Here is a 23,215-nt window from a genome sequence, read left to right on the forward strand (position 1 = left end):
TGATCAAGTTGGTCTCCGGACGATCGGCGGCAACACGGGTCCATCGATATGGCAGTGGTACGCACGACCAGCATTGCTGAACATAAAGTCTAGCGAGATTGCCATGGAAAACCAGGATAAGTATACATGTGAGATTGCAAGAAAAATCGTACAGTTGCTTCTTCAAGGTGGCTCCAACAGTGTCGTCGTATTCGTCGGCTGGTAGCCATTGCCTACCTGTGAGGGAGCGGTTTCTCCGTGCCTTGCTGGGTCACAGCGATAATGGGAGTAATCTGGTGGCCATCTCCTTCTCCATTGGCCACGTTGTGGAGCGTGCAGTGCGTCGCCATTGCCCATCATGATGATCACCGAGATGACGATGAGGAGAAAAGCATGGGGGTTTGGTCGTGCATGGTAGCAGTGTGGGAAGAGGAAGATGAGGTGGTAATGTGCCAGGCGCTTGAGGTGGAAAGGAAAAGTCGACCAACAGCGACTCTGATGTGCGGTAGCAAAGTGGACGGCGGGGGACACACTGGGCTCGCGCTTGGTCGCATGCCATAGTGTTAGACTAAGTATATATATTAAATATACGTGTTGTAACATAACCTGTATTTGTACGGTTCCCTCTTATAAATATATGATAGCCGTGCACATCAAGGACATCAAACATTGTTCCAAACCCTAGTTTTGTCTAACATGGTATCAGACGACGCGTTGGATCCGTGCCGTGCTTCCGCTTCCTCTGTGGCCGCCGCGTCAGCCTCCGCCGCCGTGCCGCCTCCGTCAACCCTAGCGATGGACTCGCCATTCATGGCTTCTGCACCGCTCGCCTGGGCCCGGCCGAGTGCTTCTCGCCCGCCCGCGCCTCAATTGCCAGCGCCCGCGATCGCCCGTGATGCGCCCCTGCATCTCGATCGCCAGCGCTCCGCCTCCTTCGATCGCATGCAGATGCTGCGCGATGCGTCCCTGCATACCGATCGCCAAAACTCCGCCTCCTTCGATCGCGTGCAGATGCCGCGCGATGCATCCATGGCATCTTACGGCGGGGCTCAGCCGTATGGTGCGCCGCTGCCCTACGATGGAAGTCAGCTGCGTGCTGCGCCGCCGGGCTCCGGTCTCCCTGGTGCCCACGTCCAGGTGCCCTACGGCAGCCCCTATCCACCGCCGTACGTTGTGCCGTCGCCGGTGCCGTATGTCTCGTCCTCCGCTGGGCCCTACGAGGCGTCGTATGGCACGCCCTACGCTGCCCCTGTGCCGTACATCGCACCGCTGCAGCCCAACGGCGTACCTCCTCCGGCGTTGCACGGTCATCACCAACCCTACCGTGTCCCTCCGTCGGCCGATGCGCTGACCCGGTACAGCGCCCCTCCGACGTACGACTCGTAGCTCTCCGCACCGGTGGCTGAACCAGGACCGTTCCACTTCGCTCATCTGGTGACGGTGAAGCTCTCTGCTGACAACTACCTCCTGTGGCGCGCTCAGGTGTTGCCGCTGATGCGTAGTATAGTCACTATCTTGAGGGGTATGTCGACGGTACGCTGCCGTGTCCCCCGGCCACGGTTCCGGTGCCCTCGGCCACTGGTGGCTCCGTCATGGTGCCTAACCCTGCTTATCGTCGGTGGATAGCTCAGGATCAGGCTATTCTGGGTGCTATTCAGTCCTCGCTCACTCCTTCCGTGGCTGGCATGGTGGTCTTTGCCGCGACGTCGAGGGATGCATGGGCTACCCTCGATTCCAGCTTCTCCTCGCAGTCGCTGGCCCGTTCTTCTGCCATTCGTAACCAGCTGGGTGAGGTCAAGAAACATAATCTCTACATCACGGCCTACTTTAACAAGGTCAAAAGTCTGGCTGATACACTGTCGTCTATTGGGAAGCCGCTCCGTGATGAGGAGTTTACTTCATTCATTCTCAATGGGCTTGATGAGGACTATGATTCTCTCATTGAAAACATCAATGGACGTGACACACCGATGCCGCCTCGTGACCTCTACGCACGCCTCCTCAACACCGAACAGCGGCTTGCTACCCGCCGCTCCGTCGGCGTCTATACGGAGGGTCCGTCTGCCAACGCTGCTCTCCGCGGGGGTGCCCGTGGTGCCAAGAAGAAACGCCGTCGTCCGCGGGGAACCAACCTCGTCCACCCGCTCCCGCTGCGCCACCTCCGACGACTGGCCGCAAGCGGCTACACTGCGAGGCCTGTGGTGGTGGGGTTGAGTGTCAGCTTTGCGGCATTGAGGGGCACTTGGCGTCTCGCTGTCATCGTCATTTTAAACGTGATTTCCTTGGCATTGGGAACAATGGAAAAGGTAACGAGAAGCAAGCTGCTCTTGCTACACAGGAGCCTTGATTCACTCCTTCCTATTCGGTGGACCCTGCTGAAGGAAATATGCCCTAGAGGCAATAATAAAGTTATTATTTATTTCCTTATATCATGATAAAAGTTTATTATTCATGCTAGAATTGTATTAACCGATAACATAATACATGTGTGAATACATAGACAAACAGAGTGTCACTAGTATGCCTCTACTTGACTAGCTCGTTAATCAAAGATGGTTATGTTTCCTATCCATGGACAAAGGAGTTGTCATTTGATTAACGGGATCACATCATTAGTTGAATGATCTGATTGACATGACCCATTCCATTAGCTTAGCACCCAATCGTTTAGTATGTTGCTATTGCTTTCTTCATGACTTATACATGTTCCTATGACTATGAGATTATGTAACTCCCGTGTGCCGGAGGAACACTTTGTGTGCTACCAAACGTCACAACGTAACTGGGTGATTATAAAGGTGCTCTACAGGTGTCTCCAAAGGTACATGTTGGGTTGACGTATTTCGAGATTAGGATTTGTCACTCCGATCGTCGGAGAGGTATCTCTGGGCCCTCTCGGTAATGCACATCACTTAAGCCTTGCAAGCATTGCAACTAATGATTTAGTTGCGGGATGATGTATTACAGAACGAGTAAAGAGACTTGCCGGTAACGAGATTGAACTAGGTATTGGATACCGACGATCGAATCTCGGGCAAGTAACATACCGATGACAAAGGGAACAACGTATGTTGTTATGCGGTCTGACCGATAAAAGATCTTCATAGAATATGTAGGAACCAATATGGGCATCCAGGTCCCGCTATTGGTTATTGACCGGAGACGTGTCTCGGTCATGTCTACATTGTTCTCGAACCCGTAGGGTCCGCACGCTTAAGGTTTCGATGACAGTTATATTATGAGTTTATACGTTTTCATGTACCGAAGGTTGTTCGGAGTCCCAGATGTGATCACGGACATGACGAGGAGTCTCGAAATGGTCGAGACATAAATATTGATATATTGGAAGCCTATATTTGGATATCGGAAGTGTTCCGGGTGAAATCGGGATTTTACCGGAGTACCGGGAGGTTACCGGAACCCCCCGGGAGGTACATGGGCCTTAATGGGCCTTAGTGGAAGAAGAGGAGAGGCGGCCAGGGCTGGGCCGCGCGCCCCTCCCCCTAGTCTGAAGAGGACAAGGAGAGAGGGGCCCGGCGCCCCCTTCCTTCTCTCTCTCTCTTTTCCCACCTCGCGAATCCTATTCCAACTAGGATTGGGGGGGAAGTCCTACTCCCGGAGGGAGTAGGACTCCTCCTGGCGCGCCCTATGATGGCCGGCCGGCCTCCCCCTCTTGAACCTTTATATACGGAGGCAGGGGCACCCCTAGAGACACAAGTTGATCCATGTGATCATATTCTTAGCCGTGTGCGGTGCCCCCTTCCACCATAGTCCTCGATAATATTGTAGCGGTGCTTAGGCGAAGCCCTACGACAGTAGTACATCAAGATCGTCACCACGCCGTCGTGCTGATGAAACTCTTCCCCGACACTTTGTTGGATCGGAGTCCGGGGATCGTCATCGAGCTGAACGTGTGCTAGAACTCGGAGGTGTCGTAGTTTCGGTGCTTGATCGGTCGGGCCGTGGAGACGTACGACTACATCAACCAAACGCTTCCGTTGTCGATCTACAAGGGTACGTAGATCACACTCTCCCCTCTCGTTGCTATGCATCACCATGATCTTGCGTGTGCGTAGGAAATTTTTTGAAATTACTACGTTCCCCAACAGTGGCATCCGAGCCTAGGTTTTATGTGTTGATGTTATATGCACGAGTAGAACACAAGTGAGTTGTGGGCGATATAAGTCATACTGCTTACCAGCATGTCATACTTTGGTTCGGCGGTATTGTTGGACGAAGCGGCCCCGACCGACATTACGCGTACGCTTACGCGAGACTGGTTCTCCCGACGTGCTTTGCACATAGGTGGCTTGCGGGTGACAGTTTCTCCAACTTTAGTAGAACCAAGTGTGGCTACGCCCGGTCCTTGCGAAGGTTAAAACAGCACCAACTTGACAAACTATCGTTGTGGTTTTGATGCGTAGGTAAGATTGGTTCTTGCTTAAGCCCGTAGCAGCCACGTAAAACTTGCAACAACAAAGTAGAGGACATCTAACTTGTTTTTGCAGGGCATGTTTTGATGTGATATGGTCAAGATATAATGCTAAATTTTATTGTATGAGATGATCATGTTTTGTAACCGAGTTATCGGCAACTGGCAGGAGCCATATGGTTGTCGCTTTATTGTATGCAATGCAATCGCGCTGTAATGCTTTACTTTATCACTAAGCGGTAGCGATAGTCGTGGAAGCATAAGATTGGCGAGACGACAATGATGCTACGATGGAGATCAAGGTGTCGCGCCGGTGACCATGGTGATCATGACGGTGCTTCGGAGATGGAGATCACAGGCACAAGATGATGATGGCCATATCATATCACTTATATTGATTGCATGTGATGTTTATCTTTTATGCATCTTATCTTGCTTTGATTGACGGTAGCATTATAAGATGATCTCTCACTAAATTATCAATATAAAAGTGTTCTCCCTGAGTATGCACCGTTGCCAAAGTTCGTCGTGCCCAGACACCACGTGATGATCGGGTGTGATAAGCTCTACGTCCATCTACAATGGGTGCAAGCCAGTTTTGCACACGCAGAATACTCAGGTTAAACTTGACGAGCCTAGCATATGCAGATATGGCCTCGGAACACTAAGATCGAAAGATCGAGCGTGAATCATATAGTAGATATGATCAACATGTTGGGGAACGTAGTAATTTCAAAAAATTTCCTACGCACACGCAAGATCATGGTGATGCATAGCAACGAGAGGGGAGAGTGTTGTCTACGTACCCTCGTAGACCGAAATGGAAGCGTTGACACAACATAGAGGAAGTAGTCGTACGTCTTCCCGATCCGACCGATCAAGCACCGAAACTACGACACCTCCGAGTTCTAGCACACGTTCAGCTCGATGACGATCCCCGGACTCCGATCCAACAAAGTGTCGGGGAAGAGTTTCATCAGCACGACGGCGTGGTGACGATCTTGATGTACTACTGTCGTAGGGCTTCGCCTAAGCACCGCTACAATATTATCGAGGACTATGGTGGAAGGGGGCACCGCACACGGCTAAGAATATGATCACATGGATCAACTTGTGTCTCTAGGGGTGCCCCTGCCTCCGTATATAAAGGTTCAAGAGGGGGAGGCCGGCCGGCCATCATAGGGCGCGCCAGGAGGAGTCCTACTCCCTCCGGGAGTAGGACTTCCCCCCCAATCCTAGTTGGAATAGGATTCGCGAGGTGGGAAAAGAGAGAGAGAGAAGGAAGGGGGCGCCGGGCCCCTCTCTCCTTGTCCTCTTCAGACTAGGGGGAGGGGCGCGCGGCCCAGCCCTGGCCGCCTCTCCTCTTCTTCCACTAAGGCCCATTAAGGCCCATGTACCTCCCGGGGGGTTCCGGTAACCTCCCGGTACTCCGGTAAAATCCCGATTTCACCCGGAACACTTCCGATATCCAAATATAGGCTTCCAATATATCAATATTTATGTCTCGACCATTTCGAGACTCCTCGTCATGTCCGTGATCACATCTGGGACTCCGAACAACCTTCGGTACATGAAAACGTATAAACTCATAATATAACTGTCATCGAAACCTTAAGCGTGCGGACCCTACGGGTTCGAGAACAATGTAGACATGACCGAGACACGTCTCCGGTCAATAACCAATAGCGGGACCTGGATGCCCATATTGGTTCCTACATATTCTATGAAGATCTTTTATCGGTCAGACCGCATAACAACATACGTTGTTCCCTTTGTCATCGGTATGTTACTTGCCCGAGATTCGATCGTCGGTATCCAATACCTAGTTCAATCTCGTTACCGGCAAGTCTCTTTACTCGTTCTGTAATACATCATCCCGCAACTAAATCATTAGTTGCAATGCTTGCAAGGCTTAAGTGATGTGCATTACCGAGAGGGCCCAGAGATACCTCTCCGACAATCGGAGTGACAAATCCTAATCTCGAAATACGCCAACCCAACATCTACCTTTGGAGACACCTGTAATGCTCCTTTATAATCACCCAGTTATGTTGTGACGTTTGGTAGCACCCAAAGTGTTCCTCCGGCAAACGGGAGTTGCATAATCTCATAGTCATAGGAACATGTATAAGTCATGAAGAAAAGCAATAGCAACATACTAAACGATCGGGTGCTAAGCTAATGGAATGGGTCATGTCAATCAGATCATTCAACTAATGATGTTACCTCGTTAATCAAATAACAACTCATTGTTCATGGTTAGGAAACATAACCATCTTTGATTAACGAGCTAGTCAAGTAGAGGCATACTAGTGACACTTTGTTTGTCTATGTATTCACACATGTATTATGTTTCCGGTTAATACAATTCTAGCATGAATAATAAACATTTATCATGATTATAAGGAAATAAATAATAACTTTATTATTGCCTCTAGGGCATATTTCCTTCATCTAGCATCTTGTAGATTCATGCAGATGCCATATGATTCACTATTTGTTTGTATGCCAACATGGCTGAGGAGTTTTTTGATGATTCACCATCGCTGTATGAAATTGATGTTGATTCCTTTGATGAGGAGATTCTGTTGATGGTTCCTCCATGGATGATGAAAAGTGGGAGAAAGGCAAGTTGTGCAGGGTCATAGCTCGATCGTTTGACATATCACCAGAATAGAGAAGCCGACCATGATATGTTCATCCTATATAAGCTCCGCGTCTCTTCCAGCAACACTTCTAGATGTCAATATAAATTTTTCAGCACATTGACAAAGTCATGTAAGCTATCAAAACATTCTTCATGCAACAGAGAAATGTAGTTGGGTTGATGGGATTTACTAGTTCCGAAAAGCTGACCACGACACTCTAGGTGGTTGCATATGGCACTCCTGCATATTTTCCCAATGGGTATCTTTAAATTGTCAAAGATACAATCCCTAAGAGAACGAGAATGTTTTCCGAGGTTGCAATCATGGTCTACACAACAGAGTATTTTGGGGCACCCAATGCTGATGACACATAAGATTTTTAGCAACAACGGGTGAAGTAACAGGCTAACCAGGTATGATTGGGAGCATTGACTGTATGTGTTGGAGCTGGAAGAATGTCCCTGCGTGTCATGGCCAATTCACCACATGTTTCCATGATCCAACTTTTATTTAGGAAGTGGTTTCCTTTGATGACTTGTAGATTCACCCTTGCTACTTTGGCATAATGGCTCTCACCATGACATCAATGTCTTGTAGAGATCTCATCTTTTTGCTAGGCTAGAAAGTGGTGATGCTCTGACATGCAACTTCAATGTCAATGGACATGATTATGATCAAGGCTACTATCTCACCGATGGCACCTATTCTTCATGGTCAACATTTTTCTAGACAATTTCAAATCATCAAGGTAAGAAAAATAAACTCTTTGCCAAGTGTCAAGAATGAGATATTGGCGGAGCATTTGGGGTGTTGCGAGCTTAGTTTGCAATTGTTCAGGGTCTTGCTCGCTTCTGGGACAAGAATACCTTGGGAAAGATTACAATATGTTGTGTGATTCTAGACATGGTCACCGAGAAGGAGAGGGATGCATAGCTGCTACTACCGTACGAGTTGTTGGGTTTCCCTAAAGAGGAAGGGTGATTTATCAGTGAAGCAAAGTATTTCCCTCAGTCAAGAACCAAGATTTAATCGAACCGGTAGGGTTTAACAAGCTAACAATATAAGTAGTACCTCAACACAAACAAATAAAATACTTGCACTCAAATTGGCAAGGGGGTTGTCAAGCCCCTTGTCTTGCTAGTTACAAGGTTAAGAGCAAACAGATGGATAAATAATGGTATAGCGAAATGGCAAATAGTAAAAGCAAATGAAGAGGCAATTTTGTATAAGAAAGTATTAATGCAGAATGGACCTAGGGGACATGGGTTCACTAGAGGTATCTCTCTCAAAAGCAGGAAAATGACATGGTAATAAATTACAGTTGGGAAATTGACAAGAAAAGCAATCTATGACTATGATCATTCATCGCATAATCTCATATAGACATTACGTCTGTGATAAGTAGACCATTAACTTACTAGCGTATACTATTAATACTCCACCCCGAGCCCGTTATCCAGCATGCATCTCAAAGCATTAAGTTTATAAGAAACAAAGTACCGCAATAAGCAAGAGATAATGTAGACAGAAAGAAATCAAGCAATAGGATTATACCCCGTCGTTTTATTCTTAGTAGAAACAATACAATATGTGTCTTGTCCCCATTCTATCACTGGGATATAGTACATCACAAGATTGAACCCGCTACTATGCACCACTCCTTCTGAAGAACTACTCATCACTCTGGCCAAAGAAGACAAATAGATCGGAAAGCATACATAGCTACTTAATTATAAAGTAAAGAAACTTCAAAATATTCAATTGGATTTATAGAATAATCTGATCACAAACTTACAATTCATCATGTCCAACAAACACACTGCAGGATTACATCAGATTGATCCCAATCGCATATGGAATAAGCAAAACATGGTATTGATGATCCAAAAGGAGAGAGATAACCATCTAGCTACTACTATGGACCCATAGGTCCTAAAGGAACTACTCACACATGGTTACGGAGGCAACAAGGTTGATGAAGAGGCCTCCGACAATGGCTTCCCCCTTCGGCAGAACTCCGGAACAGGGCTTCAGATGGGATCTCTTCGAAACAAAGGCTTGCACGACGAGAAAAATCTTCTAGAGGAACCAAAGATGGTTTTGGTATTTATAGGAATTTATGGAGGTGGACTCAGGTCAAGGCGGTTCCCATGGGCCCCACATGGACAGGTGGCGTGCCCACCCCTGGCCGCACCACATGTCCATGTGGCTGCTTCTTGTCTCGTCTCGACGTCTCCCAAAGCTTCCAGTGTTTCTTGTGGGCCCAAAAAATTAATGTTAAATCGGCAATGTATTTTGACCTCCGTAGATATTGATTTCCTGCAAAAATAAAAACAAGTAGAAAACATGAATTGACACTGGGTACTTAATTAACAAGTTATTCCATGAAAATAATATAAAATATTATAAAAATGATAACATAATAGCATTTAACAATAAAAAATTATAGATACATTTGAGACGTATCAACAGTGGACTAGGACTAAGGCTATGTTGGCCAAAGTATCAAACCTCGTAGGAACCCATACAACATTTAGGTTTTCCTTGATGTGTACAAGATAATTGAAGACCCGAGATCTCATGACGAGCTTCATGAAGATCCCAATTAACATCATTGGAAACTACATGGGAGATAGTGTGTTTACATTCGTTCAATCCTGATTATTAGTTATTTTGGAGTATTTGCTTCATCTGATTATCTGTTGTCTTCAAATTATTTGTTTTATTGGGTTATTTTTTGCATTCATACCTTCTTATTTTGTTTAAATTTGAATTTAATTTTGTCGAACCTATTGATTTGAAATTTTACTAAATTGTTTGATATCAAAACATGAAATTTTGAATTTATTTGATGTGATTGAGTTAGGATAGATTTTATATGCACACAAATAAAAGAAAATATGGATAATTTATTTGAGGGCTCAAGTTTGGGGTATTTGACTTTGATCGTTGCTTTCAACCTCCAAAATATTTGGAGAGCGCTGTTAGAAATTTTGGAGGCCATATTTATTGGGAAATGGTTAGATTGTTGTAAGGTCCCGACCAAGCAGGTGCTAAGAAACCTGAACATGATGCAACTCAACTCAACTATCAAATTTTCTCACCTTCCAGCGTTAAATCAACATAGGTTGTGACCACATGGTACATGGCGTTAGATATCTTACATAGATTCGGAAACATAAGTTGTGGAGCAGCTCTACATGGCTTCAGAATGGACCTGCTATTTTTTTTGATTGTTTGAGAGTCACCTTCAACTGGAACTCTAGGTGTATTTTCATTAGCCTCTGTCAGTCCAGCGTTTAGACCAGACTCCAAGACTAAAAAGTTTACTTAGCACCAACATTTGCCTCATGTTCTAAGGACTAAATCAATTATTTGTTTGCTTTGTTAATGCTCGAATGATGTTGGATCGCGTCAGGATTTGCCTTTTCTTTTTTAAAGGGTGTCAATTTCTGAATATTTTTACATTTCCCCATCGGATCAAAATCAGATGGCTCTAACACACTGACAAGAAATAAGAACTTCTCACTCTCCCCCAGTTTTTATAATTAAATCTTTACTGTGCCTTTTTATTTCAACTAGATAATTTTCTGTGTGTTGCAGTGAGAGTATTAATATTCTAGTACGTTAGCTCATGATTTACATGCCCATATTTATGTAATCATGTAACAAAAGAATTTTATTTGGCAAGCATTTATTGGCTTACCATAGAATCATAATTATTTGGAAAGTCAATAGGAGGTGGGGCAGTTGAGCCGTTTTAAGGTAAAACGTGTGGAAACTGTGAGAGAAGGAAGGAAAATTTCGAAAGAGAAAGAGGGAGTAGGAACATACATAAGGTTAGACGAAAGATGAATATCGACAGGACCTTACTTCTTTTTGAAGTACTAGAAATTCTCTCTCTCTCTTTCTCACTCTTGCAGAAAAAACATGTATTATAGACACTGATAGGTTGAAAAGTCTCCCGAGGTGCTATTCGGAATTGACTCCTCTCTTCTCTTATATTTAACCTACACAAGAACACATACATCACAGTCCCACTGGAACCCATGTGTCTACATGTGCATCTACTAATAAATCTACTTTGTGGTGGAGCATGATGAAGTTCTTTTATCATGACAAGCTTTCGGCCATGCATGTTGCCTTCTGTCAACCAATATATAGATTGTCATGGGTCAACTTGGCTTAATGATTTCCTGTCTTATGTAGATATCGACGAGTGTAAGAAGCCAGAATTATATCCATGCTTTGGCAAGTGTACCAACAAGGATGGATCTTTCGAGTGCACATGCTCAAAAGGACACGAAGGAAATGCCAGCAAAAAGCATGGTTGTGTCATGTCTATAAACACAGGTGAGCACCATTGCTTCATACTTTCAATAGGATCAACATGTATATAAACTATCTTGGACCAATTACACCATTTTAAAAATAAGTAATTCCTCCTTTTCCAATATGTTATTTTTAGGTTTGTTCTAAGTAAAACATCTTTAAGCCTAACCAATTCGATATAAAATATACCAACATCTTCAAGAACGAATTAGCTTCATTAGAGCAATTATGAAACATGTTGTCAATATGTTTGTATTTGGTGTCATTGATGTTTCTATATTTTTACAGGTTTGGTCAAACTTAGAAAAGTATATATGTCTTCGAAATCATAAAGATGCAAACATTTTAGAAATGGAAGAAGTAGGTGAAAAGACATTGGTCCTTCTCAATCGTATTTAGCAACCCCCTCTTGTTGTCTTCAATGCAAACAATATTCTCATAGTTAGTTCTATGTATTAGCTCATGAACCATAAAGTAGAGTATGTTGCATGAACAATAAGAAAAAAAACATTTATGCGTTGCAGATAAAATTCAGACTTCTGCTAAGAAATCTAGATTAAAAAATATAATATTTCAAGTGGAAACAATCCCTATATAAATTAGTTTCAAGCCACAATTATATAATCATGGAATGCCACCATTTTATAGAGAAGAAAAGGATGCGATCAATAAGAAATTTTTTAGGTTGCATAGAAGGAAAAAATAAACTTATTAGAATATATGTATGATTAAATATGAAATGAAAATATATGTTTTTTACATTAGTAATAATAGATAAATACATTCCAAAAGTTTGAAATAAAAGCCAACACTCTCTCTGGTTAATCATAATCTTATTTGCATCCTTTCCCATGCGACCCATATGGGCTATTGGTTAGTGGTTGGTTAGCAGACTTACATGGGTTAAATATTTGTCCCTCCTATTAGTTGGGTCACTTAAATTTGAGACATTTCTTGTGTTTGATTTTGATCATTTTGAAATTTGAATCCTGTGTGGTTAGTTGATTTTTCATTCAATTGGGTGATACCTCTTCCCTTACCAAGACTTCAAACCCTAGGTCCAACCTCATATCTATTCATTTAACTATTGTTGAGTTATGTCACTGCATACCCTAATTACGTGTCAATCGGTCTATTTTTTGCAGGTTTAATCATTGGCCTATCAGTTTCTAGTGGCCCAACTATTCTAATTTTGCTTGTCACCACAAAGATAATAATCCGCAAGCTTAAGAATCAAAAGGAACAAAAGTTGAGACAAAAGTTCTTCAATCAAAATCGTGGACAATTGTTGCAAAAATTGGTATCTCATAGGTCAGATATTGCGGAGCGGATGATCATCCCTTTAAGGGAGCTAGAAAAAGCCACAAACAAGTTTCATCCAACTCGTAAGCTTGGTGGTGGAGGGCATGGTACCGTATATAAAGGAATTTTATCAGACTTGCATGTTGTTGCAATCAAGAAGTCAAATATTGTGGTCAAGAGTGAGATTAACGAGTTTATAAATGAAGTATCCATACTCTCACAAATCAATCATAGGAACATTGTAAAGCTTCTTGGATGTTGTCTCGAGACAGAAGTCCCTTTGTTGGCTTATGAGTTCATTTCCAATGGTACCCTATGCGATTATCTTCACAAGAAACCACTAAGATCACTACCTTGGCAAGAAATATTAAGGATTGCATCAGAAATTGGCAAAGCCCTTTCTTACCTTCATTCGGGCCTTTCTGTCCCCATAATACACAGAGATATCAAGTCCACCAATATACTTCTTGATGATGCTTTGACAGTGAAGGTGTGTGACTTTGGAGCTTCAAGGTACATTCCTAGAGATAAAGCAACAATTACAATAGCGGTGCAGGGAACGTTAGGATATTTAGATCCTACGTACTTTTATTGTGGCAGGCTAACAGAAAAAAGTGATGTTTATAGCTTTGGAGTTATTCTCATTGAGTTGCTTACGAGGAAGATGCCAATTATACATAGATCATCCTCAGGTGATGGGCTAGTCGCACAATTTGTTGAACTAATTGCAAAAGGAAAATTGGTAGACATACTAGATCCACAGGTAATGGAGGAGGGAGGTAGCCAAGTTGACGTGGTAGCTTCTCTAGCTATGTCGTGCACAAAGCTAAGGGCAGAAGAGCGACCAACCATGAGGTCAGTGGAGATGACACTAGAAGCACTTCAAGGACCCAAAGAGCGTTTTCGGGTTCAGGATGCAACATATGAGAGGAGTTATTCAGCAACAAGGTATACATCACCAAGAAGAAGGACAAGCTTAGAGGAAACGAGCAGACAATATAGTCAAGAAGAAGAGTTTGTGTTGTCCGCGAGCTACCCTCGATAGTCTTGCTTACAGTTTAGACGTGAAAGGGCTGCTATGTATAACATGCACGTGTGTTGAGCATGTTTAGGCACTGTGTGCTTTAATTTTGTTGTTGCCTTAATGCTACGAATTTAAGCAAAATCTGTCAATACATGGTTGCTTGTTTCTTCATTGAATATCTGGAACAACTTTCTTCATAATGTGGGCACTCACCGTACACTACATACACATATTTTCCTTCAAGTTGGGTTGCCCTGTTTTCCATTGCTCACATAACCGAAATTCTGAAACAAAATTCAAGATATACGTAGTGCTCAAAATGTTGTCGATCCAAGATATTTTACTAGTTTTCTGAAATATGGCCGGGGCTGACTCGAAGTATGGCCGGCGTATAGTTCGGCGTATTTTTAGCGCAAAGAAGACCCACAGGCGGCTCTAGGTCCAGCACTGGGGTTGGCTCCGAATTTGATGTAGCTTCAGAGATAGGGGCATGATTCTCATCCGAGGCAGGGGCCGAGGAGAGCTCGCCCAGGGTCATAACGTCGGGGCCTTCCGGCAACGCCAAAGACCCCGGCCCGACGTTCTCAACGGCGATTGATCCCAAAGTTGGGATTCTGTCGTCGGAAGACTCCGCCCCCCTGGATGGGCGCCCAGCTTGTCAGGATGAGCTTGCCACGGGCGTCCGCGGTATACTCCAGGCCTCCAAAGGTCACAATCTGACCAGGGGCATAGTTTTCCACGGAGGCTAGATGTCCAGCCAAGTCGGTGCAGAAGGTCATGCTACCGAACACAAAAAGTTGGCCAGGGACGTAAACGTTCCCGCAACCATTATTGTTGTTGATCTGCAGATGAGCCATCGATCCTTCTATCGATATCACAGCAGAACTCTCAATGAAAGCACCAGTGTCGATGTAAAAATCGGCAGACCTCGGGGTAGGGGGTCCTGGTCTATGGATCTTGGACAGATGGTAACTAGAACAGGGGAGACGATGTTTACCAGATTCGGGCCCTCTTAATAGGGGTAAAACCCTACGTTCTGCTCTTGTTTATATTGATGAAGATGCTACATGTACAGAGTTGATCTACCTCGAGATCTATAGATGTTCTCTAACTCTAGGGCTGGGAGAATGAGATTGCGTTGATGTCCCTTCTACGGGCTAAACCCCTCGGCTTATATACATGCCGAGTTGGGCATCTAGGATTACAAGGTCGGCATCTTGACATGGAGGCGACGAAAGAGGTCTTGGAGTGTACGTCAAGTCTTCGGTAGATGTAGTCTTGATCTCCTCCCGTCATGTGGCCCCCGGAGTCCATCTCACAATGAAAGGCCCTTCGGCCCAGCCCAAAGTGCATGGATAGGCTAGGTTGGTACCCCCCTAGCCCATGACATCATCACCATCGATCAGCAATGCTAGGCTGATCAACTTGGTGCTTCAGCTGTTCGGCTCGGTTAGGGGTCTGAAAGTCAATGCCCAAAAAAGTTTGGCTCTACCTATTCGTTGTGGTGACCTTGATTTGCAACACATCTTGCTGCCTCTCAGAATTCCTTTAAAATTCTTTCCCACCACTTATTCGCATGCCTCTAGCGCTGCGTGCGCTGCGAAAGATTGAGTTGTACCCGCTCCTTCACAAATTCGCTAACAGGACTGCATCTTGGAAAGGTGGGCTGATGGCCAAAAGTGCGTGTCTAGCGTTGCTAACCTCTGCACTCACCTCACTTGCGTTTTATCTGATGACTGTCCATAAGCTTCCAAAGTGGGTGATCAAGCGGCTTGTGCAACAATGTCGTGCTTGGTTATGGAGCAGTGAAGGCACATGCAGCGGGGGCAAATGCAGGGTGAGCTGGGCTGCTCTCTACAGACCCAAACATCTCGGCGGCCTTGGGGTTTTTGATCTAGAGAAATTTGGTAGGGCCTTGCGACTTCGATAGTTGTGGCTGGCTTGGAAGGACCCGACAAGACCATGGGTGGCTCTGATTTACCTTGCGATGATTCGGATCGCGCCTTGTTCACAATGGCCATGGAAATTGCACTTGGCAATGGTGGCCTGGCAAGCTTTTGGCATGATAGGTGGTTGCATGGCCTCTCTATATTATTTTTTAGATAAAAGGCGCCGGCCGAGCCCGAGAAGAGCTTGGACCTAGCCCGACTTTGAATTAACAAAGTCATCAACCAGCCAGGATTACAGGGGCACCATATTACAAAGAGAAGAATGCAATGCAAAGCGGAAAGAAGATACATAGAGCTAGGCAGAACAGCACAATGGCAACAATGGAGCATCGTTACCGACGACCAACACTACGCTTAGGCCAACTAGCCAACTAGGTACTAGGGAGGAGGGACATGTCGTGCAAGCATTGAGCGCCGGCTACATCCGTGGCCAAACTCGGGCAACACATGAGCTGTCTCCACCGTCGCAAAGGGCCACTACCCTTTCACCCAGGCTCGATTGGTGCCGCACCGGCGACCAGCAGAGTGGCTAAACATAGCCCAGCTCCAGGTGACCGAGCCGCCAAAGGAGAAGCAGCCAACACTAACCCACGAGCAAACGGAAGACCATCCTGACGAGAACCAAACCGGCAGCGGCAGCATGGAGCAAGGGACGCGAGCTGTCGGACGAAGGCGCGCATCCATGACGAAGACCGAAGAAGAAGAGCAGGACAACCAGGCCGCCATGCTTTGGAGCCGAGACACCAACCGCTCCACCACCAAGAGCAACTCCCGACCGCCGCCTTCAAGAAGGAACACGCCACCGAGGTGCCGTCGACGCCCAGACCAGGGGAGAAACGGCTTTCGCCGGAGCTCAGGAAGGAGGCGGGAGGAGGAGGGTCCACCCCAAAGCCTCCAAGGAGGGGCTCGGCGTCAAAGACGTCGACTTTGGGGGGCCGTCGCGCCGGCCAGGGGTTTCCCCCGGAACCACAACCAAACGCCAGATCCGGCCATCCGGCACCACGGGACGCAGGACGCCACCGCCAGGGACCAGCGCTGGCACGGATCGGAGCAGATCGGGCCGGCACCGAAGCTTCACCATGGAACCCGACGGACTGCGAGGGGCCGCCGCTGCGCCAACGACCGTGACCTCCACGCTGCCCACGCAGCCGTGGGAGGCCACCCACCAGCACCCGCCGGCGCCGCCCGCCACCCAGGCCGCGCCGCACGCCGCCGACCAGGGCCGCCGCCCCGGGGCCCGCAGCCCTCCATCCGAGGAGGAGGCGCCAGATCCCCGCCGCCACCATCATCGGGGACGCGCGCGGAGCGCCGGGCGCCCCTCTGGCAGTGGCGGAGAGGAGGAAGAGGGAGGGGGGACCGCGCTGGCGGCGCTAGGGTTGCCCCCGAGTCGCCTCAGAGGAAGCGACGGGGAGGGGGGGGGGGGGGGGGGGGGGGGGGGGGGGGGGGGGGGGGTTCTCAGCAACTCACTCCCAGGACGGCGATGCTCGGCTGGATCCTCACAGCGGACACGCTGCTTCGGAGAGGGTGAGATAACGATTATTTATGCCCGTTGTGTGAAAGAAATTTGGAAACGCCTTATCATCTGCCGGTGGAATGCCCTTGGTCTCGCACAACATGGGATTCATTGGCGATCGCTGCCGACATGCCATCGCTACAACCCATCTCCTGGATTGGAATCATGAACATCAAAGACTGGCTGGGTCTATGCTGGAAGAATGCGCCTTCGTCCAAGAGGAAAGGAACATTGTCCCTTACCCACCTCATCTCTTCGGGGATCTAGCCAGAGTGTAATAGATGAACCTTTGAGAACGTCCAGCTAGGCAGCACTGCCTTTGTGCGTAGAGTAAGAGACGAGATCCATCTCTGGAATCTGGCTGGAAAATATATAATAGAGCACCTGCACCTAAGCCCTCTCTATCTAGCCATCTATTTCCCGCATTGCGATTCGTGTAAGTACATTTCTCTTTTTGGTTTCTCCCACACAGAACATATCTTGAAGTTCAAACCTATGCAGCATGGTAAGGCTTTCTAACTAGAATCTAGGATATCATATTTTAGTATTTATGTTGGACAAAAAATTCTAAAAGATTTATCCTAGATTCTAGTTAGAAAGCTTTGCCACGCTGCAAAGGTTTAAACTTCAAGATATGTTTTATATGAGAGAAACAAAAAAGAGAAAATTTTATATAAAAAGTTAGTTGTGTCACACGGATCTTAAAGCGATATTGAAGAGCTAGGATAACAGGGCCAGGGTGCAGGTGCTCTAAAAATCCACGTCTGAATCTGGCTGGTGCTGGCATCCCGTTCGACCCGGGCTGAGTCCCTTGTATTTCTTTTTTTTTCAGTGCCAATTCTTTCGATGCATTTTCTGTTTTTGGCCTTCTGTTTGTGACTCCTCCTGATCAATGAATTTGATAGGTCTCCTACCAACATTAAAAAAAGATTATCGTTTATGGCCTCCCTGCTCGGTGCAACCACCTCCTGCATGCCCGGGATCTGGAGTAGTGCCCGCACGCCAAGTCCCTCTCCCTCTGGTGACTGAGGGCCCGTGTCTGCTGGCCGCAAAAGATCTTTCGATTCTTGTGCCGGCCTTGATGACGCCAAAGGCGGCACAGCTTGGCCCACCCGTTTGTCCCACATGAAGTTGTTCGTGGCATAGTTCACATGTAGGGGGGATTTATTTTTATCAAGACCTCACATGTTTCCTCCTATTATATGACCTCATTTATTCGATAAACTCTCTGAGACGAGAGATGAAAGTTCCGGTGGTGATGGTGGGCGGGCCAGTCGATCCGTACCGATGCTTACGTTCGGCTTTGCTCCTATTATTTTCTATGATACGAGTAGTATCACATCAATATTCTCTAGTATGAAACTTAAAAAAAATCTCTAGCATAGTAGTATCACATCAATTATTATGAAATCCCACTGTAATAGCTATTAATATATTTTATGGATCATATTTTTGTTGTTTTGATTGCTCCCGAGTTGGGTAATGGGGTCACATATCTTTACCTAATAATAAAAGGGATATTGCTTCTTGCTCCCTAATTTTCGTCCGTATACTTGCGATCCTAATTTTCGTCCGTCGTCGTACATCGTTATTAGAAGCAGAAAAATCCTTCCTCTTGATGTGCCAACCAAGCCCCGTACGCCCCAACCAGCTAGCATGCGCCTCAGCCCATCAAACAATAGACGTGCAAGCTGATGAGAGGAGGCAAAAAATTCAGCCCGCAAAGATAAAACTCGCGACCTGTCGTTCAGTTCATAACGAGGCATCCAACTGAGCTACACCATGTTTCTGTGCAAAAGAGAGGTTTCGATTGCCTATTACATAATCCCACATCGCTTTCTTGTACACAAATAAACCAATTTAAATACGGCTACAAGTTCAAATCAATAAGCCAACTGGGATCAATAGACAAGGGTGGAAAAAGGAATTAGAACCGAGGCGAAAGATGGATGGATGATGATAATGAGGAAAAAGATACACTGCCGACGGCAAAATCTCAAAAGGAGGAAGATGGATTGGTGATGACCCTATGAGGAAAAAGATATGCAGCGAGGAGGGGTGTGTTGTGTGTGTGTGGTGAGCGTGAGTTTGCTGGGCTTGTGCCGCCATGGCCGTGGCCGAGCGTGTGTGTGCTACCGTAGTGCGGGGGCTGACCATGGCGGAGTCAGCGCGCTACCCCCAATGGCCCGATCGAAGAGAAACCAAGGACTCGAGTTCGTACAGCTAGCGAATCTATATTGTCAGCTGCGAGTCGCCCCACGTGCCGTCAAACCTGGATTCTTGGTGGAAGAAGAAAAGATCTCGTCGCTTACATGCCTGAATTACTTTGTGTTGTTTAACTGGGATGTGGTTCGGTTTCAGAAGTGTTGATCCCATATATTAAAAATTATATTCATTATTTATCATAACGCTTTCCATAGAATATTTGATCTGTTTATTTGTTCAGTATAATCCTTACCATCTTGCATAATACTGGATATATATTTCTAAATATGTACTATGAAATAACACCAAGTTATATAATTTAGTTACTATATTTTTTTATAAATTTTCAAAATTTAGTGTCCCATTTTTCATTTTGCTCCAGGGCCTCAACTTCCTAGAGACGGCCCTAGCAATTTTTTTTCATTTACTTCTAAATTTAGCTTATGGCATTTGGTCCAAATTTTTTAATTTCAAATTGACCTAATAAGTTGAACTAAGTTGGTTCGGACCACATTTGATGTTTACAATAGCAGCCTGAAAACCCTGAAAACACCTACTGTCAATCGATTCATTCTACGCCATATTGGAATGCTTATCATTTTACAGACATGTGCTATTTTTCATCTCCTGTTGTATGAAGATCCTGAAACGTTTATCATTTTAAAGACTTGTGCTATTTTTTTCATCTCCCGTTGCAACGCACGGGGATTTTTGCTAGTCTATACCTATACCTACTCATAAAGAGGCTATTGCTTCTGGCGGTACGTCATCGAAATTGCCTCTAAAGTTCTAAAATATTACCAACCGATGCCAGTAAGCGATAAAAAAAATGTCTCACATAGGGGAGTTTCCCGCGTGGGCCGGCCATACAGTAGGAACCTTCTATACTGCGCTCTGCGCTCTGGAAGAAGACATAACGCGCCTGTTTGGGCCGGCCCATGTCGGGGCGTCCTGCTTTTTAAATTTCGTTTTCTATTTTTTATTTTATTCTTTCATCTTTATTTTTTTCTACTTTAAGTAATTTGGAAATTCCAAAAAATTCTAAAATAAAAAAAGAGAATTTTGAAAAAAGTTTAATAATTCATTAATGTTAGTGAATTCAGAAAATTTTCGTGATTTTTTAAAAAAGTTCGCATATTCAAAAAATATTTGCAATTTTCAAAACAAATGTTTGTGAAATCAAAAAATGTTCATTATTTTTTAAAAAGTCTGTGTATAATTGTTTTAATGAAATTGAACAAAATTTCGCCAATTCAAAAATGGTCATGAATTGAAATATATCCTAAAAATGCAAAAACTGTTTCTGACTTACAAAATAGTTTATTGATTCATAAAAATGTTTGCTGATTCAAAACATGATCATGCATTAAAAAATGTTCGTTAAATCGAAAAATATTTGTGAATTTCTAAAATTGTTCCACCAAATAATTTCCAAAAATATTCTTCAATTCTAGAAATGTTCGCCTATTCAAGAAAAATAATTTTAAAAATATTCACAATGAAAAAAATGTTTCCAAATAATATAAAATGTTCATGATTTTTTGAAAGTGTTCGAAAATCTGTAAAAATGTTCAAAAATTTGAAAAATCTTCACGATTTCAAATATGTTCATGAGTTAATTTTTTCATGATTTTTAAAAATTGTTCACAATTTCACGAAAATAAGAGTGATAGTGCATCTCGGTGATGTAGCAAAATGTGATCATGACCATTGAAGATTATAATTTTTTTCTCTCATTGTAATGCATGGGTCGTTTTTTTAGGGGATGCATGGGCCGTTTTGCTAGTAGAAAATGAAGGGTGTGGCTACAAGTAAGTCACCTGACCTTTAAATTTGGGGTCACTCGATCGTTTTGGAACGTCTGATGCACATCCTGTAATCTCTGGTCCTTCTTCTTCCTCCAGCTCTACTCCTTCACCATACCGTTGCACGGGCCGCCGTCCGAACCGCCTGCAACCACCACCCACAGCCGGCGGCGCTCCCATGCAGCCTCACCGCCCCACCCTCCCCGAAACCGGCCCCACCGCTGGTCTTGCCGCCGCCCCCGGCCATCCTTCTAGCCCCGCCACATACGAGTTTTTTTCTCCGGCGAAGTTGCACCGCCGCTGTCCTGCCGCCCCCACCACACCGCTGTTCTTCCGTCCCCACCCCCTTCCGTAAGGTAGATGGTGGGGTAGCGTGCCAACGAGCTCCTTCCTTCTCCTTCCTCCCCTCCGGTGAACTTCTTCGGCCATCTCAAAATCGACTGACCCAAAAGCTTGTCGAGAATAAAAATGTAGTACTGCTGAAGACTTTTCCCGTCGGCCGGCTGGCTAGCCATCCTTAATTTCACTTTTTTTAAACACCCCTCCCATATATTAAATAAATTAAAACATTCATACAATCATGCGTTACAATTTTAGCCACGCAGAGCGAACACTATTAATTTTACATTTTAGATTTCCCGCTGTCTAGTTATCAGATGAATTTTCGGCCTTCTAGTTTTTTTTAGCATAGTGAGCCTTCCCTTTATGGCAACAAGCCACCAACTCCCTGCACGACAGTGGCATAACAAATGCATTTGGGACAGATTAACGTTACTACTGTGTCCCTTGACTTGATTTGCAGTAGGGTTCCAAACATCGCGGGGCATGAAAATTGTGAGGCTGCTATCATGCTACGTATAGTAGCCTTCGTCAACCAATGTGTAAACTCCGTAGAAACGTTCGCCTTTGCCAGCCGTCCTCTGGATTGTTAAAGGCGTCGTATCCTATGAATCCACCTATGTCTCTGCATCCCTGTATCCCGTTGGTATCATCCGTCGGATTCAAATCCTCCATCTGCAGTGCGTTGGTGAAATTCTTGCAAAAAGACGCCCGCCTCCAGCCTAACTCAGCCCCGCAGTTTGCAAAAAAGACTCTCACCCCGTGGGCTTATCTCCCACCTCCGGCCCCCAAATCATTGCCCTCTCAATCCTCAACTCCGGTTGCAAATAGGACCCGTGTCCACCACATCTCGCCGGCGGCAAGCAGCGCATGGGTTGACGGAGACATGCTAGATGCGCCCCGTAGATCCCAACGACGACAGCACCGGATGAAGACACCTGTAGGCGACCACCAAAGTTGGATGACTACCGTCTACCCTTTATAGATGATCCCTTCTTGCCGCCGATTGCAATTGCATTGTTTGGGTGTGCCCAGCGAGATGAGAATGGCATGTGTCGGTGAATGCAAAATTCAGGAAGTGAATGTAAAGATGTTGGTGAACGTAAATTTCTGAAATACTTTACTAGTTTTACCCTCATTTTGGTCAATGCCATTGTTGAAGTTGACGTGGTTTTGTAATCTGAGGTGCTCCAGGCGTGGTTCGTACTGACATTTGCATTACAAATCCAATATATGTTGCTGGCAAATTTTACGTATGCTACTTCTGCTACTAAACATCTAATAGCGGAACTGAATCATCGAACTCACTGCCTGTAAATTGATAATGATTAACTCACAGGCCGACAAAGTTACAAGAAGAGCATGCTTCCGGTTTTGAGCATTTGTCCCGATTGATTACAACTTCAGTAGGTAGGTTCAGAGTGTTTGAACACATGCCTCCATCTCAGCTTGATATACATCTGCTAGTTTCTGAAGATTACCAAAAGACATCATAAATGGTTGTCCTTCGCTCAGTTGAGTTTGCAAGGTATTGTCCAGTTCCGTGTCATCACGCATGCATTTACATGATAAATCTTCTAAGCAGTAAGTTCAGTCCGTGTTCTGCAGATGTAGTGTTCTAGGGAGACACATCACGGCAAAGCAGATGGATCTCCAGTCCAGATTAATACAGATGGGAAGGAATATT

General features: G+C 45.3%; 1 protein-coding gene across 1 annotated transcript; it reads left to right on the forward strand.

The window, feature by feature from the left end:
* Positions 1-1,571: 1,571 nt before the first annotated feature.
* LOC125519522 (putative wall-associated receptor kinase-like 16) lies at positions 1,572-13,738 on the forward strand. The gene is made up of 3 exons (XM_048684307.1): positions 1,572-2,217; positions 11,269-11,412; positions 12,537-13,738. Exons 1-3 carry the CDS (start codon positions 1,572-1,574, stop codon positions 13,736-13,738), a joined length of 1,992 nt encoding a protein of 663 aa, XP_048540264.1.
* Positions 13,739-23,215: the final 9,477 nt, after the last annotated feature.

This window comes from Triticum urartu, chromosome 7, assembly GCF_003073215.2.
Source record: "Triticum urartu cultivar G1812 chromosome 7, Tu2.1, whole genome shotgun sequence".
Classification (NCBI taxonomy): Eukaryota; Viridiplantae; Streptophyta; class Magnoliopsida; order Poales; family Poaceae; genus Triticum; species Triticum urartu.

Excerpts from the sequence above, each read along its gene's own strand:
- LOC125519522 (XM_048684307.1), top strand. The coding sequence starts at position 1,572 with ATGGTGCCTAACCCTGCTTATCGTCGGTGGATAGCTCAGGATCAGGCT. Across the intron at positions 2,218-11,268 it reads CAGCTTTGCGGCATTGAGGG|ATATCGACGAGTGTAAGAAG; the intron begins GCACTTGGCGTC and ends TGTCTTATGTAG. Across the intron at positions 11,413-12,536 it reads TGTCATGTCTATAAACACAG|GTTTAATCATTGGCCTATCA; the intron begins GTGAGCACCATT and ends TATTTTTTGCAG.